The following is a 19,940-nucleotide window of genomic DNA, read 5'->3' as shown; positions in this document are numbered from 1 at the left end:
CTAAAAGTACTCTTTAATTTGAAAAAACTCGAAATTAAGATCAGTTTTGTAAGCATAATATTTAAAATTGAAATACTTTGAAAAGTTTGTTAGCGCTTCCAAAATCCAAAAATATATATTCATATAGAATAATAGTCACTTCATTTACTGTAGACAGGAACTGTAACTGCGAGGAATTCCTCTTTTTTATTAACTTTTCGAGTTTTATCAACACTTTTTTTGTTTGTAAATAAAGTATTCGTTATGATTTCACGTCTTTACAAGATTATTCTTAATTTCCTGACTTTTGTGGTTTCCATTTTCGGTGAGCCGACACTTGACTATACTAGCCCTGAGGAAGTAGTCGACCTTAGATCAATGGGTAGTATGTTTGTTGATGAGTAAGTCTCTCTCTTCAAGGTCTGCTTATTTTAAATGCTAAAAATACGATTTTTGGGTGATATCACGGTATAACGACAGGCCGAAAGTTATGAATCTGAATTAAGAATTAAGAATGGATCGCCTCATGGACCACTTGTTGAATATTCTTGAAATCCCAGAAAATCGAATTAGTTTTTGATTGTTTTGAAACAGTTAAAAGAATCTTAAAATGAATATTTAGAATGTTTGTAATAGTACTAATTTTTCCAAGAAGAAATATAATTTTATAATTGAAAAATGCACTAGTAATCTTAAACAAAAACTCAAAATAAGAAAAATGTATTTTAATACTGAAGACTTGAAAAAGTTTGGTAAGGAAGTTTATTTAATGGAGTGTCTGACAAACAGAATAACAGACCATCAGAAACTGAATCATTATTCAAGTGAAATTGCAGAGATTGACCAATGTCAAGTTTGTTTTGTGAATGCAGTTCATCAAATTCCCGCATGAAGTCTTTCGGATGCATTTGATTGATGGCTTGCAGTAGGAGCGTTAAAGAAAATGTTTACAATGTTTATAATTCATTCTTTAAAGGGAGAAGGAAATGGACGATAAGATAAAAAAGTATCTAATAAATTGCTTTTTATGCCTTTAAGAACAAAGTATTTATTTTTAAATACATTTTTTGCAAAAAAGAAGGAAAAGCTTAATTGATTTATTACTTTTTAGTAGTGGAAGTATTAATACTTAGTAGCAGTAATTATTAGTATGTAGTAGTATTTACTCATTCTTTTCTTGCCTCGATTGAAATATTCATACGTTCGTATTCCTTTTCAATTTTTAGTTAGTCTCTCATTATTAAAAATTTTATTGCTGACTTTGTATATGTACCTAAATTCAATAAAAAAAAGAAAAAAAAACAATCGTCTTGCAACAGCTTAAACCATGTAAAAAGTATAATTATAACTAGAAATAAAATCATGCGCGCAAGGACAATAATTGTTATAATTGATAAAAAGTAATAAATATCTTAACTTCAAATTAATATTTTATAAAATTGTAAATTTTATTTTTTACATCTAAACGATTTTTTACTAAATTTGACTAAAAATACCAATTTCTGATGCACAGCATGTAATAAAATTTGTTTAGAATGTTAACATATCCTAAAATTGTTGTAGATTTTTTTATGTTTTGAAATCCAATGAAATTTCATTTAAAATTTCGATTCCGATATGTAACGCCGACAAAACCTAAATTTTTATAAACATTGAGAATCTGGATTTCGACATCGTTCAAAAATGTTGTGTCTTTGAAATCTAATCATTTTTCATTAAAAATACCACTTTCCGATCAACATGACATATATAATATAGCATATAACCCGAAATTGTTCCAAATTGTAAATTTGATTTTAAATCTGTTGATTGTTGTGTAAAAGCTGTAATTTTCGGCGTAAAGCGCTAAATAACATGCTTTAAAATCGTTAAAAATATGAATGATATACATATAACCAAAAATTAGTTAAAATTGTAAATTTTATTTCAAATCTAATGATTTTGGTTTAAAGGCATGCGTTTCCAGCGTAAAGCACTAAATAAAATAACATAAAATCGTTCAAAAATTTTTTGTTTTTGAAATCTAATAATTTTTCATTAAAAATACCAAATTCCGATCAAAGTGACATATAATATAGCGTATAACCCAATATTGATTCAAATTGTAAATTTGATTTTAAATCTAATGATTTTTGTGTAAAAACAAAAATTTTCGATGCAAACACCAAATAATATGTACTGCATATAACCTAAAATTGTTCAAAATATAGAATCTTGTTCATTATTTTTGTTTAAAGATGCCAATCTCTGCTGAAAACTGCTTTATAATATACACTTTTTAGAAATTCTAAGTATTCTCTGAAACGTTATGATTTTACATTAAAATTCTTCGTTAAAAATACCATTTTCCAGCGAAAACCACTGACTTAAAACGTATATAAGATGTTCAATGATTTTTTTCAGAGAAATTGAAGGTTTTTATTTACCGTGCAAGAGTATTAAAAATAAGAAATTTTTGTCGATTCATATAAGGTTTTCTATAATTTTGCTAATTAAAAAGGATTACTTCTAGATTTAATTTTCGAAATTTCGAATTGTTATCAAATAACTTCAAGTATAATGCAGAGATTTGTCAGGTTTTCAACAAAATTGATAGCGTGATTTTCGAGACATATCTTTACACCGCATTTTTTAGATACGAATATTATTTTATATATTACTTATTGCTTTTATTAAAATAGTGAATAGATTGATACATTACAAATATATGACAAAAATTTAGTTGCATATACGGATACTTTTTTTTAAATGTCTGATTATTGAATTTCAATTTAGGAAATAAGAACATGCATCCCAGATAGAAAACCCTAAATACGAAAATGGCTAATCGAAGGGATAAAGCGACCAGCGGTTTTGTAAGTACTTTTTTTTAATTAAATTTTTTATGAATTTAGACAATTAAGATTATTCAATTAAAATTTTTAAAAAATATACATTTTCTATTGTGAATTTACTGGATATAGTTTAAAATTCTGAAAGTAGATTAAAAAATATTGCGCGCAGTATACTTTATTAGGCTTGGAAAAGTAGCAAACGTATTTAAGAGAAGTGCGTTATTTTCACACCTTTGGTGTTCGTACACTCATGTGAAATTTTCTTATTGTTTTCATTAAGAGGATGTCAATGTCTTTTTTTGTTTAAATATTTCCTACATACATTGAGAAAGTTGCAATGGCTGGGAAAACTTGTAAAATGATTGCTGAAAGTTCCTTTTTAATCATTTTGGCCTCTTTTTTTGAATGCAGAGAAGAATCTTTCTTTGATATTTTCGATGGTCTCAATTACGCATTATTGAATTATTTCATTTAAATCATTTAAAAAAAAAATGTTTCTTGTAATAACAATTTTTTAGTTCAAGTGCATGATAATTGCTGACAGAGGACAGGTTTTGCAAGTGTGGTGCTAATTAAATTCGTCTATATAGAATTTTTCAGGAACCGAATATACAAATCACTCACAACATATATGCCTTCTTACCGCGTTTCCACCTCCAGCATATTTAGGCTGGTATGTTAACAACTACCTATTCAGACGCAGAAACCGAGCAGAAATCATGTCTAGTGAATACACATTGTCGAGTTTCAAAGGCTAGATAGTACTTCCATGTTTATGCGCCCCTATGATGCGGTAAAATATCTTCAGTCGTGCGCAGACCTCTATACACTAAAGTAGATTGAAACGCGATCCAATTCTGGTAATATACACCCATTCGCGGTCTATCATTCCCTACTTCAGTGGCTACTTAGATCAAATGTTACGACAAAATTCGAGGCAGAAAGTTCTTGAATTTCGTGGAGTTTGCTTCATATTAAATTCCTTTTTCGCTTGTGTTTAAACTCTTCAACATTTATCAGAGACATACATTTTTGATCATCACTGATACCAAAAGCCATTTAGGTAAAGTTATTCACGAATAAATAACTTAACTTTCATTAAATAGATAAATGTAGAAAGCAATTTTTATGAAGTTTCTTTAAAACTTAAAAGATTTAGTCTAGCTGGCGATTTGATTTTATAAAAAAGTGTAAATGACAACTATGCTGAATCTGTGAAATAAAAATCCGCTGTGTAATGTGAATCTTGGAACGTCTACTGGTTAATTATCAAACTTCTGTGTGTTAAATAGTGATAATCAAAACGTGAAGGTGCCGATTTGACAGTAAACATGATTCAGACTTGTGACTGTTTGAGTTGTATCTCGGGACTATTTGTGGAAATCTGCTGTTGTCGATAAGTGTAAAACTGTTTCGATTATAAGGGCAGTCATTTAATATTGGCACCATGTCGAATTCCGTTCGGAGGACTAAAAGCTGGTACCGTAAAGCCGAGTCAATCAAGGTAGAGATCCTTAATCTTCAATTTAATTTATTAAATGAACGAAACATTTAATTGAAAAGTCATATTAGATATTGAAAAAAATATTGTTGTAAAATATTTAGTGACGAGTTTTACAGGATTTATTATCCCAGTTTTCCCTTATCGGAATTCAATCTGATTTTTTGACCGATGCTTTCAAAATTTTTTATTTTAAAAAACGTAATCAGTCACCTTAAAATTCACTTAATATCACATGAAATTATGCAATATTTTTATTGTGCAATTTTGGTCATTCCAGTTTTACAGCTTTGCCACTTTGAATGTGGTGTTCAATTTTTTATATTTTCAAATTTTTAATCATACATTTTGGAAACTTTCGTCCTAAAATAATTTACGTTTAAATACATACGCTTTATAAATGTTAAATTTAAAATACATTTATTTTATTTGTAGCCCGTCATTTTTAAATATTGATTTTTAAACTAAAACATTAAATGTTACGTAAGGAAGTGTGAAATTAACAAAATATCAAATCTAAAAACTTAAAATTAAAAGCTTAAAAAACAATATTTATTTTTTGGAAACATTTGTAATAATTATAAATCGATTCAAAATGGTGCGTTTTTCAAACTGAAATGTTAAAAATTGTATGGTTTTAAATTGCAACGCTAGTTTTAATGCAAAAGTTCCCAAAATTTAGATAATTTCTGTTGTAAGATTTAAAGTCTACATAAAAAATTAAAAGGGTTGAATTTAGCAAGGTATAAGGCATAATTGGACAATAATTATTAATTTTAAAGAATTTAATTTCACGGTTTATAGTTTTTTTCTTTTTTGAATTTTAATTCTGAAATTAAATTTGAATTAATAATCACATATATATCATCTAACTATTTTTGATGCTAGATCCTTTTTCCACGATGCATATTCTGTATGCCTCTTCGGGAAATTAACCATAGTTTTCAGTAGTTTTTATTACTGAATAATTTTCGTCTATCTCCATTTGATGTAAGGCTCATTGTTTAAAAACTATATATAGGAAAATGAAGATAATATAAAATTTTTTAACCTTATTCTAACCTTTTTTTCTTAGCTTCTAATTTGAAAAGTACATTATTGAACGATTTGCATTTAGAATGGATGAATTTTCCAGGTTTCAGTTTTTAAGTTTAAATGCTTTGAATTCAGGCAGTAAAAGAATGGAAATATGACCGGGAATTTTTTCTAATACGTTTCAACCTTGATAAAATTGAGTTTGTTTAATTTTTTTACTTGTGACTGGTGTCAGGAAACCACGAAATCACAAAGCAAAACGGATGTAATAGGCGTTCAAGGCTGATAATTGGACCTTCATTTCTGTCATTAATGGAAATTTGAAAGAAAAAATTGTCGACGTAGTAAACAAGTTCAATAAAAAATTATAGATTGATTTTGATGGAAATTGTTGATTTTTTGACAATGGAATGGACGAAGATGTTACAAATACAAAAAATTAAAGTTTTGATTGAAATAGTATGTAGATTGTAGAGAGCTGTCGAGGTGGTTGATACAGCTGTTTAATGTCACACTGAATGGTCCTATGTCATTATATGGTTGTGTTCTTATTTACCCACATAGAAAGATAGCCGGAGAATCGTCAGTGATATGTTACACATGGGCACACGCCGCATTTCCTGCAGCTACCGGAATAGTGAATGCTGAAGAGACTAACAAAACGCACACATTCTCTGCTGCTTTCGAACTTCCTACATTAAACATCCAACCGTGAAGACATACATATATTATGACACTATTGCACTGCATGAAGAAAGGATTTATAGAACCTCAACACACAGAGATTGATGACATAAAAACTAAAAAGTACTGGAACGCCGAGAACGCAAATGTTTTTAATTCAGCACTTTGCAAGGAAAAATCACATCTGGTGTACACGTAGTCGCTTACCCATTTTCAAAGATAGAAATCTGTTTTGGTTCACTACCATAGAGCTCTACCTGATTTTGATGCAAGAAAGGGAAGCTTTATTTGTTCAAGTTTTAAACTTGACAATTCCTAAACTTCAAGATCCTCATGTTGAAGTTTCTTAAATGCAGGAAACCTAAGGGTGGCTGCTTAACAATAATAAATTTAACATTTATCAAGGAGATTCTTTTCCTAAACATAGCATGAAAATATACCCTCGAATTCTCTGGTGTCTATGGATATCGTTTGCAGAAATCTGTGTCCATAACTTAGCCTTTCCATATACTTAAAACTATTTAAGGACTTGAAGTTCTAAAGCTATGAGACTTTTAGTTTGAAGGGTCAGGCTTGTGAGCAGAAGCCCTGGGGTTCGATCCCAGTGCCGATACCACCGGTGCTTTGGTGGTTCTGAACCCACCTTAAACTTTGGTTCCCTCAAAAGAGACACATATACTTAAATAAAGTCATGGCAGTGCGCTAAATGTGGGCATCTAACCAACTGAGGACCTCAGAAGGAACGCCCCTGCCACCCTCTTCTGGTCCTTTCCTTGTATTATCTCAAATTCATGCAACGACCCCATTTGAATTTTATACCTAAATAATAAATTGAAACATTTTCTTATATTTAAATTTTTTTGTGATTTCAAACTATTTGATATTGAATTGTAATGCTACAATTTCAATTGTTTCCTTTTCAGTTTCAGCTTTGGAATTAAAATTTGAATCCTTTCATTTTGAAAATTTTAAATCTTAATTCATTGACAGTTATTAATTGTAAACGATTTAAAATAAGGTAATTCAAAATTTGAAACATTTTCGAATTTCAAATTGAGCCATTCTCTGCAAGAATCTCTAACTTCGAAAATCCATATTTCCCTAGTTTTTTTTTCTTAACTTTTAGATTTTTAGTGGCATTTTCAAGTTATCAATAGTTTATTTAAGCGGATACACTAGTGTATCAGTTGTAGACAAAAATTATTTTTCACTAAAATCGTTCTATTTCATGATTATTATGGTATTTAGTTACAAAAAATTTTCATAAAATAAAAATTTATGAACAATTTATAAAGTTCTAAATCATTTTTAATCTATTAAGTCCTAATTCACTGGAGTATTTGTTCAAACAAAATAATTTTCAACGCTTAAATTTTAACATTTAACATTTCAACATTTAAATCTCATTTTTATGTTTTTCAAATCTATCTTCAATAAGCCTGACCAACCTCACAGTACAAATGCCTCTGATTTTATTTAGGACTTTACTAGGGCCGTAAAAACAACTTATAACTGTCGTCACGTAATTGTTTATAAAAAACTATGGCAATGATTAAACTTTACTTTTGTTGTCTCATTTTTTCGAGAGATATTATTCGGCAAAGAATATGTAAGAACCCATCACATTTACTCATAACACGTTAGAATACATTTTTTCTTCATTTGGAGTTTTCTTCTTTTGCACTTTTCCAGCTTAAGTTCTTGCAGAGAACGGCTTTATTACGCTTAAGTGTCTCATTCTAAAATTGAAAAAGGTTAATTTTTAAGGCTTCAAAATAAAATTTTTACAGATTTGAAAATGTCATTCAATTTTCAATGCTTAAAAAAATTTTTTAACTTTCATTTTTTGATACTTAATACTAAAATTTAAAAAAAATTGAAGGCTTTAAAATAAATCTTCGTGAATTTTTATGGTTTTCAATATTAAGAAAAATTACATTTTCAACATTAAAAATAAATTATCTTCTGAAAAACGGCCTAAAATTTTTGCCACCAAATAAAAACATATCACTATTGTGTATTAAAAATAGAACATGTTTAAAGATTTTATCTTGTGTTTGTTATACATACTTACAGTAGATATGTTAATATCGCCAAGGCCAGTTAGTATAAAAGCAAGACAAGTGGTTTAAACATTTTATGAGCTTAGAACTCTTAAGGCCTTAATTGTTTAATTAATGAAGTCTTCTTCATTGGACTTACGAATGTAGAGAACGTATTGTAAGGCACATTTTATGAAGGTATTTAGTTATTTTCTAACAATGAAGCACGTTCAAGATTTGTGAAAATGCCATTGCAAATGTCAGACTCTTTTTGACGTGCTTGCAATCCTGGGAACCGGTTGAGCTGCATTGCTCTCCAGGACGGCTGCATTCCACGACAATTACAAGTTTGTCATTATTTTTTTTGCCCCATGCATCCACGAACATGTGCATTGCGGATATATGCTACTATAAGGAAAAAAGATCAAATATTGTAAACGTCACTTTTTGTTCTCTGTTTCGTGTCTGAGGGTGGCAGAATATGAACTAATGCGGAAAAGAAAAGTTAAATGGTGTACAATGAAAAGAGTTTTCATCTTTCAAGACTTCCTGTTTTCTTAAAAACAAATGAATTTATAATCAAAGGACCTAGGAGGGGTATGCACGTAAAATTTGCAACTTCACATTAGCACTATAAATGGGCATTGGGCAGTCATATGAAATAAAATTCCTTCAAAGGGTAACCTTAACATTTAATTTTTGAGGGAGTTGTGGAGAGAGAAAGTAAAATGAAAAAAGTTATTTTTTGTAAAAAAGGCTGAACTGGAGTTTTGACGATCGAAATGTATGTTATAGTCACTATTAAGATTACTCAAAGAAGAAAGTTTAAATTTAAAATAATAAAAAAGGGGTGAAAATTTTTCTTTATCTTAAAATCGTTTCTAAGTTTACGTTTGAGAGATACACCACTTATTTTATTTGAAAAAAATGCTTCGATTGTTTGCTTTAACATATATTTTAACTAAATTTTTCATAGGGGTACTTGATGGCTAAAAAAATCTTACGCGGGGCAAATATTCGTTTATTTTATATTTTGACTCCTCTTCCCACTCTCTTCCATCATGCCACAAAAACCATCCTCTAACTCAGAATCATGTATTTTACGGAACATTAGTCGTAATTATTACTTTTTTACGTGTAATTTTCAATGGAAAAATAAAAAAATTAATTAATTTTGTTATTAAATATTAATTGTTTGCCTCTAACCCAGAATCATGTAATTTACGGAACATTAGTCGTAATTATTACTTTTTTACGTGTAATCTTCAATGGCAAAATAAAAAAATTAATTTTGTTATTAAATATTAATTGTTTGAATCATTTTTGTTTGTTTAAAAGATTATTTTTTCGCATTTTATCCCAAATTGTATTTATCCTCATAACGATAAACTAATTAGGCAATGTAAAATATCAGTATGGTCGATTAAATTTTTTGTTAATTGTTTAAGCAATTTTATATTGTTTAAATGTAACTACTGCCTGGATATATTTTTCATTTGTTTAAACAATGTTTTCCAACCTAATATAAAACATTTCCACCTCCTCTGAATAACAACTAATTAGTTCAAATCCAAAATCCGCATTATTGATCCACTTTGTTGTTAATTATTCAAATAACTGTTTATTATGTAAATGTAAATTTTGACTCGAGCTAGAAAGATAAGGGTACTTTTCTGCCATTTTTTGAACGATCTTCAACAAATTCTCCTGTGTTGTATTTTCACCATTTGCTGATCAGTTTTATACAGTTTCAATTTGTTTAAACAATTTTTTCCAACATATTATCGAACATTTCCATTTCCTTTGAGTAATATGTACTAATTAGACTAAATCGTTCTTAATTGTTTCAAAAACTGTTTATTGTTTCAATCTAACTTTTGACTGGAGCTAGAAAGAAAAGGCTAGTTTGTTGCCAACTTTTCAATGAGCTTCGTCAAATATGTCAAGTTAAGAGAATACAGGATATACGGAAATTATATGGAGTACACTTTTCTGCCTCATTTAAATTAGAAGTTACATTTAAACAATAAAAAATTATTTGAACAATTAACAAAAAAATGAATCGACCATATTGATATTTTCTATTGCCTAATCAATTTATATCTTTTCGTGGATACCGATAATTTGTTATATGTGACACAATCATCTTTGAAACAAACACAAATTGTTTGATCAATGAATATGTTATAAACAAATTAATTATTTTTAAATTTTTCCATGATAAATTCTATGTAAAAAAAGAAAAAATTACAGCCAGTATACTGCAAAATACATGATCCTCGGTCATAGGTGTGTGTATGGGGCGCATTAATAAAGGGTGCGGGGGGAGTCAAAATAGACAATAAGTGCATATGTCGCATTCAGGCAAATAATTTCAAGATGTTCCCTTAATTTACACTACTTTTATTCAAAATGGCGCCTTCCTGTATCATATTTGCAAAACAAAGGATTTTTGATAATTCCGTATTTGAAATTGGTTAAAGCATCTCTAAAACACAACTTCACACAACAATTTTGAAGTTTGAAAACCTTTTTTATATTTTCTTGAATTCAAAATTTTTTCTGTAAGCCTTATTTGTAATTATAACATAGAGGAGAGTACCCAAATATGAGACTCCAACTCTGTTTAGTATGATTGCCGGAATTCTATGGAATGAATTTAAATTTAATACAGGTCATTGTAAAGGGAATTTAGTTTACCATAAGGTGCTTAGATGAACAATTTTATCGATTTTTTTTTTTACTGAAAATACAATATATGTAAAAAAGTGCTTTTTCGAAACTCGTCAAACTATTCTTATAACATGAGATACCCCAAGAAATTGCTAATAAAATACAAAATAAAGTATTATTTCTAATGAAAAACTTAATTCTATGTTTCCGAAGTATAAATTTACTGTAATTTAGATATATTTAGTTTTTGCAGTAGTCACAAACTCCTTTGTAACCAGTTGCCCTCGCGCAGCCCAGTGTGTGTTATAAGAACGACAGGTATCTCATACTATGAGAACCACACCGTGCAACTACGCACTTACTACGCTGGACTTGTAGAATGAAAAACTTGAACACTATCGATATTTTCCTACTTACCACGAAATTACTTTTTCTTCACGGCCTGTAAGTTCGTGATAGAACCAACATAGTGGACCTCTTAGTTTTGCTGAAATCCCGCTATCTCATATTCGGGTTCCCCCATAAATGTAATTTTAAGGTTATCGCTACAGAGAAATTTTACATCAGATTGGTTCCAACCTATGGTGTTAAAATGAACTTAATACGTGCGTGGACAACTTTTCAATGCTTAACTCCCTAGGCCTTTTAAATTCGTTTTGAGGATTAATCAGGGTTGTGGAAACTAACATGTCGAAGAAAATCCAATTCCAGATGACCAAATCCAATTTTATCTGGATAACGTTTCTGTTAAAAACTACTTTCTCCGAATTTCACGAGGAGAATCTTATTTTTATACAGATGAAGATAATTAAATTAAAAATATATTTATTTCAATGGACAAGGAATACCAAGAAATTCAATCGACGTCTCTGATAAAAGCTTTTATTAAATTTTTAAACATCGGATAAAATACTTGATTAAATATTTTTAAAAATATGTTATTACATTATTTGGACATTATTTAGTTTAAATTTTATAACTTCATAACTACTCAATAATACTCTGAAGTATAATTCTCTGAAGACAAGTTTCCTTACTTCTACCTTACATACATACGTAATAAAAAATACAAAGGCACGTGTTTTATTGCGAGAAAGGTGATATGAAATGCAAATAAATATCACCAATTTCCTTGGCAAATGTTTCCTTGAAAACAGCATTTCAAACCTTGATCGTAAAATACTTGAATGTCGACCTACGTCAATTTACATTTTTCATTTCATTTGAAAATTAACCACATTTTTTCTGTTATAGAATGTTCATGGTATAATGATAATTTTTATATTAGTTCTTTAATTTTTTATTCATAAGTTTTTTTTATTATATATATCATTCTAAGAAATAACTTAAAACTCTTATATAAAGAAAACCCTGATTTAATCAATATTTTTCATAATTTGAAAGACTTTCAAATTTAGTTTGAAGTTAATCGAAAGCATCGAAAACGATGAATATGTCTTCAGTTCATGCCAGCCAAGTCGTAGTCAATATATTTATTTAGACAGGAAATGGGAAGAGGGCCAAAATTTTTTGGGGAAGAAACAAAATTATATGTTTTCCACTGACGCCGACGCTAAAAAATCTAAATGACTTGACGTAATGACGTCAGTTAGTATTTCGCGCTAAGCTGAACTGATGCGTCATATGCTTATCTTGCATCACTTTAAAAAACCATTTAATTTTTCATTTTGTTACTTGGTTTATTCTCTCGCAAATATGAATTAATCTCTTCCTTAGAAAAGTATATAGTCTTTACATTTAACACTAAAGTCAAATTAGCTCCTTTCTAAACATAGATGTAAATAAAGTCATCTTATAATTGCATACAATTTAGACAAAATAATAGAGTCCCTAATTATTGCTTCCTCGTAATAACATTTTAATTTTAGGTAATATGCATACCAGAGGAATTTAATAGAATAGAAAGCTGTGTACGGTTCCTTTTACACTTTCAGAATCTATTCTATTTGACGTGAATTATTTTCTCTTTGAAAATTATTATAAAGTATACAAATTTAATTTGAATCCCTTTTAACCTAATTCACCGAGATGAAGAAATTTGGAGGGTTCATGTCCATGATAAATTTCGAAATTTGTGAAGGATTGCTTTTCTCTTAAAACTAATGTTATGCATTTTTTGTACAATTTGCTTACGAGGAGGTATTTTATCTTCATACTTTCCGCTGTTTCATCGACATTTCTTGTGCAGATTTATTCTGTTAGGGAAATTAACAAGTAATTCTATAATGTAAATGGTGGAACGTGTCTTCAAACAGTTTTATTACAAGACGTCTTCCTCGTTGAATACTGAATCTGGTTTGAAATCCGTTCGGTGGAATTCAATCTCCATTTCTCTAAAAATTGTACTTTTGCTGTATTTTTTCCTGCGGAAATACTTTTTTTCTATTTCCCTTAAAATTTTCTATCGTAAAAAATTATCATTTAAAAAATTATTACTATTAATCATATTTATTGACATTCGATATAACACTTTTAAAATGATTTTAGTCATACATTGTTTAAATTTCCGCTCATTCAAACATTCGGGAAGTCTTAGAGTGGAAGCGATTCATTCAGGAATGTAATTGATGAAAGCAATTTCGCGTGGAAAAATATACCATGAGAGTGGCGAAGATACTACCGTGTTTACTACAGACTCTGGAATGATGTATACAATCTTTGTACACAACTACCTTTAAAAAAAAAAGTTCTTTCCTCTCGAAGTGTGTGCATTACAATCTGCGGAAAGTTTTCAAATACAGAAGTCCTGTCACTCCAAAACGTGTAACGTGCCAAAATCGCAATTCTTCGGGGGAGGAGAAAATAACATTGTGGACTTAGGTATTTATAGTTATGGAAGCATGATATAAAAATACTTTGCTTGAGTGAAAATCAGTAATATCTAAAGAGGGAGTCTGTCGAATTAAAAAAGAACGATTATAAATATAGAATTGTGTAGAATCATTATGAATTCGTTAGGATAGAGAGAAACCGATTTTTTACTTATCGATTTTTTTTCTAAAATTTAAATCTATGTTTTCAATTGTGGGTCTTTCTCCGCGAATAATTTCAATTTTTGGTTTTTCAAATTGATACATTTTAAAGTTTGAATTCTAAAATGTTAAAATTTTATTGCATTTAAATTGATTAAGAGCACCTCAATTTAAAAAATTGAAGATTTTCAAATTAAGAGGTGTTATGAAACTTCAACAGCATTGAAATTAGAAATTTCATACCTGTAAACTTGTTAATTTGTGGACTTTTTAAAATTGAAATGCTTTCTAATTTCAAAACTTAGCATTTTTATGACTTTCAAATTGAGTCCCATGTGAAATAGAATTATTGAAATTTAGAACCTTTAAGACCATATCGAATTTACCCTATTCCTACTGAATTGTTATTCTATTTGGAACAACATACATCCACACGAAATGAAATATCGAGTTCAAAATTTGGGAAATTAAATAAACGGCTCAAAGGAGCGTTTTTCTGGTTCTCAATTTTTTGTTGGATTTTTCTCCGTGGAAAAAAATATTTATTTAATTTCGTCCATTTTTTATTTAATACACATAATAATTTAAATTTGAAGAAAAACTACATGTCAACTATCCGTTATGCGTAAAACTGTTTTCCCCGCTTAATTACTTTAAACATTTGCGGCCTTTGTCTCTTGCTCTCCTAAACCATTCTATTAGAGCAGCATCCAAACCTATATTATTACTTGCTTTTGACGATTTTTTGTACTGGTATTCTTAATTTTCAACCTTATTGTTGCAATAAGCTTTCTGAGCTAACTGCTTTCACTTGACCTCAAACTTAGATTTATCTTTGAACGAAAAATGATGTCTCTTATTTTCCGTCGGCATTTTTAACAATTTTAACACAACCAAAATCGAAATATCCCACTAAACATCAAAAACAAACTAACGCATGTGCTGAAAGCTGACGCACCCATTGGCTGAGTGTATTGCCCACTTTTATCGCTCCACTACTGGTGATGTCGCATGCATGACAACGTTTCCTCGACCCCACGAGCTGAGAAACTGCCTGGGCTAGAAGTTCTAGGAAGGCCTAAACTGCGGGTCTAGTGTACAATACCTAAATTAATATATTCAATTACTAGCCCTAAATACATAAAAATAATGCATAAACATTTTAAAAAACATAAGAATTAAATATCGCATCAAAATGTAATAAATTTAAATTAGATTAAAATCCAAATTAAAAATCCTATTGAACGTCCAATAATCAAATTGATGGAAACTCTTGTTAAAAACAAGAGTCCAACGACCAAATTTGGACCACAACGAATAAACAAAAAATTCTATTGTAATCTGAAAAAAAAGATATATTAATTATTTATTATATTAATTATATATTTTTGTCCGAAAATTTTTCTTTTTTTTATGTATAATTCTTTTTTTCTTTCTTTTTTTCAGATTACAATAGAATTTTTTGTTTTTGTTTATTCGTTGTGGTCCAAATTTGGTAATTGGATTCTTGTTTTTAACAGGAGTTTGCATAAATATCGCATTTCAAAGTAGCAATAAACTGTACCACCTCTGTTGCTCTCTAACAATGGATTTGATAGATTTTCCTCATTATTTTGAGCCTTCTCTCACGCTATTCGCTCAAACTCCCTCGCATATTTGCAGATTCTCATCCTTGGTTCTCCAGCGAGAGTTTTACGAAGTTTATCTTGAATCTCGATATGAGCTTCTCCCAACCAAATTTCAACCTCCCTAATAAAACTTTGATAAATTAATTCCTGTGCATGTATGCAGTATGTCATCATATTCTGAACCGCAAAGTTTTACTTCACATCCTTAAATCCTTTACCCACGGCCATTCCTACATTTACACACCGCATTCTAGCCCATTCATCTTTGAGCTTGTACCCTATTTCTTTATTTGTCCAATAATTCTCTACACGGAGAAAAAGATATCGCACAATGATATCGCAAAACCTCTATATTGCAAGAATGCACAATATGATATCGTACATTCAGACCCTGGAGCTTTGAACGATATTATAATTCACTAATATGACAGAAAAAAATGAAGTTAAATTTTGTTGCTCTCGTCTGCTATACGGCGTCCTTAGCAGCAATGGGAAAGAGGCAGAGTATGTGTGAGTTCGAGCTATAAATCGGGACACCAGATTTAAAACAATCACAGAAAAAAGTAAAAAATTGCTTCAGGTAAGACCTGCAACTGAAGTTAGGAAAATAATTCTGAACTCGTGACGCAAAATGTAACTGACAGATGGGAATCCCCTTTTTTCTCAAATTTAATGAAGTTAGACGACGCTGGATAGCGCTGGCGTCGTAATTTTCACTATACCTTGAATAAAAATGGAGCGATTATACCATGAAAGATTATCCAGGCAAGCTTACAAATCAGAAATGATCTGCGATTGATGTGAAGTTTATCTGGCAAGGTTAATTTTTGTTCCGGTGAATCTTTCACGTGGAATCGATGTAAACTTTATCTTTAATTTTTCCTGTGATCGTTTGTTCACTACTCGAACCCTCGCAAGATCACAAAAGTAGAATTACAATGTGATAGCGTAATAAACTTAAATTCTTACGTTATAGATTGCACAATTATGCGGTATATAATGTTAAAACTTGCAATGTATAATATCACGATTTTGCACTATTATAATGCGATAATTACGATATATAGCGCAGGAATTACGATGTATATTGTAATTTATGCGATATAGTTTTCTCAGTGTAAGCATGCCGTCTTTTTATATTGCCCATACCATTTACAGTAAAAAGATTGAGGGGCCATTCACTCTCCAATCAAGGAGTTTAGCGTTTGAAATCGGTTTGAAATCAAATGTAGCAAGCATAACACTTTGCGACATGATGTAAAATTAATGGTATCTGAGAGGATCTTTTGAAAAAGATGCAATCTTTTGAAATAAGCGAAAATCAAGTGAAATCAGCCGAAATCTCTTAAACTATTCCTACACGGTAAAAAAAATTGAGCTGTGACAGGGGTATTATTCCTTATTATAGCCAAACATTTAGCCGAAAACGAACGAAGGAATTTAGAAAGATCCCTGGATCAGCGAAAATGAATATCCTTGACCATTTTCCATATACCAGGGATATCGTATAGTCAGACCCCTAATAAGTATAGCTATAATAGGGATATTAAGAATAGGTGTCTGAAGCAATTATCGGAAGAGCGCCGGTGCATTATGGGAGCAGCGAAATAAAATGGCGACGGTCTAATCGGGAGCAGTGACAGTTGAGATTTACTTTGGACAATCAAACTCTTTTTACCACTTAAAATGTGCGCGATTGTTAATATTAAATGGAGTTTAAGATGCAGTAATAATAATTTACATTTGTTTCGATTGTAGGCGATAACTATATTGAAATATCAAGAAACGCGATAAAAACAACAAACTTGACCTCCAAATGCATTACACGGATTTCAGGGAAAATCATTTTCGCGATACCAGACGAAAAATTGGCTACTGTGAGTTAATATATTTCTATAACAACTAAATTTTTTTCTAATCTGAAGATAATACAATTATACATAATCTGTCGAAAATAATAAACTTTTGAACTTAGCAATTTTGTCCGAATTCCTGATTTACGAGAACAATTTACATAAAGTAACTAAATGTGTAACTCTTCTAACTAAACGTTTTACCTAATCCAATCGTACACTTTCTTTGAGTTTAATATATTCTCGATTCACTCGTTCGCCTCAAGAATTTTTTCCGTGTGAATCATGAGCAAGTCAGTAGGAGCCAACGTGAGATTGTGAGCAATCACGAGCATTCAAGAGAGCAGTCAGTGTAGTCAGTGCATTCAGCGTGCGACCCTTTACTCCATCGCGTCGCACGGCCCTCTACAGTTTATGTGCCCGGCGAGCAGGGAGTGTGCGTATTATTGTTGACTAATAAAAAAAGTACATATAAAAAATTCGCCATAATTTTGCACCAATAGCAGGTTGGCTGTTTTATTCCAGGAAAAAAATTCCCGATCATTTCCCGGCGTTTTCCCGGTTCACAACCATTTTTAATGGTCGTTGTGATTGAAGCACTTAACCTCCTAATTTAAAAATGTTTTCATTTGAATTTATACAAACTGAAATTCAAATGAAAACACTGAAAGAGGAACCATTTACAATTTTTAACTTTATAATTAACGTTTAAATTTTTTTTATTAAAACGCTCCATAATTTACGCATATAAAATGGAAGATTCTGACACATTTCAAGTAAACCATTTTAAATTTTATAAGTTGTACAGTTCGGAGATTCTAAATTTTCAAATCTAAGCTAAAAATTGAACTAAAAATTGAACGATTATAATTTTTATTAACTGATTTTTTTATATAAAATATAAATTAAGGATCTACACTACGTAGAATAAAACTCAAAAGTTTCTTATCTTTAAAATGATTTATAAAATCGACAAAAAAAGATCTAAGAATTAATTTCTGTAAATTTTGATGGAGGCTTCTAAGCACACTTTAGAAAAAATAATTCAGGTTAAAATTGTTCATTTAACAGTAGTTATTTAAAGGTTTAGATTTTCCTTTCTCGTTAGGGAAAAGTTACAATTTTTATTTAATCCTAAGGATCAAGGCCTCATTTTATTCTTCGAAGGATTCTCTACAATTGTATTTGGGTGGTGTTAATTAAAATTTAAACTATGATTTTTGATAACAATTATAACTCTATGATTTCTCAATTAATTTTTAAAATAAAATCAACTCAAATAGAAATTTAGAGAATCCTTCGAAGAATAAAATGAGGTCTTGATTATTAGAATTAAATAAAAATTGTAACTTATCCCTAAAGTGAAAGCAAAAACTAAACCGTAAAATAACTGTTAATTAAACAATTTTAGCCTGAATATTTTTTTTCTGAAACGTGCTTAGAAGCCTCCATCAAGATTTACAGAAATTAATAATTTATCTTTTTTGTCGATTTTATAAATAATTTTAAAGATAGACAACTTTTGAGATTGATTGTACCTAGTGTACATCCTTAAGTTTATTTAAGGTCGCAACAAAATTAATAATTGTTCAATTGTTATTTATTTATCAAAAACTGTCTTTCTTTTGAAATCTTTTTAAATATTCTTTTTAAAATATTTGTTTTTAATAAAAAAATTATTTTAAATTTTCCCAGGTATCTTAAGAAAAATTGTGTATTAGAGTCCGCTCTCTGACTAATGCCGGACATGCGCTGGTAGGGGAGTGTTTTTCGTTTGGATGTTTTTTTCGCGATTTTGATTCAACAAAAATGAGTTTTTTTTTTATACAAGCATTGATTCGGTAAGTATTTAATTAATTAATATATGTACTATAAAGCATTAATCCGGTACATAGTCTATTTTCGTACAATAATTTGAGTGGCACTATTCAGAGAGACTGGGTTGAAATGGCGCTCGAAGCGATAGCGGAATGGTGGCGGTGCGATCGAGCAAAAATGAGGTGAAACGGCATTATTAACAGACCGGACTGTATCTTTAAACCTTTCAAAATCTTTAAAATGCTTATAAATTTTTTAAACTTTACTTTGGTTGAACCTTTTTGTAATAAGTTCAAATTTTAAATTATTTCTGAAAGGACTCCGCAGCAAATGTACATGAAATGGCTTTTGGTCGATTTTGATTAAACTTCGTAAAACTGTAGTTCTCAATGTCCCGATCAAAAGTGTTATGGGACAAAAAGTCCGAAAATGGACAGTTTTCGAGTTATAGGGGGTTAAACATCCAACCCTTCTAAGAAACGTTACCAAATATCTGGAAAACTGGAGCTCTGCGAAAAAAATGTTCCCTATGAAAGTTATTGGGCTCTAACAGGAAAATGCAAAGAAAGTCATGGCCTTAAGACACAGGTCATTTTTCAGGGTCATTAATGTGAACTTGTAATTTATTGCTAATATTCAGCCAATAAAGACAATATATGAAGAGGAAATCAATATAGAACCCATAATGGTAAGAAATGAGAATGACTTAGTCAACAACCAGCCAATGAAGGCAAGTCATGATTGCAATTTAGTAATTATCGAGCCAATGAAGGCAAGACATGAGCGAGATTTAGTGATTATCTAGCCAATGAAGGCAAGATTTGTCCAGGATGTTGTCAATATCTAGCCAATGAAGGTATGAAATGAGCTTGATTTAGACAATATCCGGCCAATGAAGGC

At 30.0% G+C, this 19,940-nt stretch overlaps 1 protein-coding gene across 4 annotated transcripts in view; it reads left to right on the top strand.

Moving 5' to 3' along the window:
• The window catches only part of LOC117177520 (protein diaphanous), an 86,732-nt gene that overhangs the window by 913 nt on the left and 65,879 nt on the right, over positions 1-19,940 (top strand). For 2 of the 4 annotated variants that reach the window (XR_004467703.1, XM_033368283.1), the window contains exon 1: positions 3,579-4,317. Coding sequence is in view for 3 of the 4 variants with exons in the window: in XM_033368283.1 (XP_033224174.1) it covers positions 4,261-4,317 (57 nt within the window). In the remaining variant the exon portion in view is untranslated. Of the gene's footprint in view, positions 1-2,754; positions 2,835-3,578; positions 4,318-19,940 lie in introns of those variants that run through there. The other 2 variants (XM_033368284.1, XM_033368287.1) reach the window with 2 other exon arrangements.

Source organism: Belonocnema kinseyi, chromosome 7 (assembly GCF_010883055.1).
Source record: "Belonocnema kinseyi isolate 2016_QV_RU_SX_M_011 chromosome 7, B_treatae_v1, whole genome shotgun sequence".
Lineage (NCBI taxonomy): Eukaryota > Metazoa > Arthropoda > Insecta > Hymenoptera > Cynipidae > Belonocnema > Belonocnema kinseyi.
This window is presented reverse-complemented; position numbering and strand designations above follow the sequence as displayed.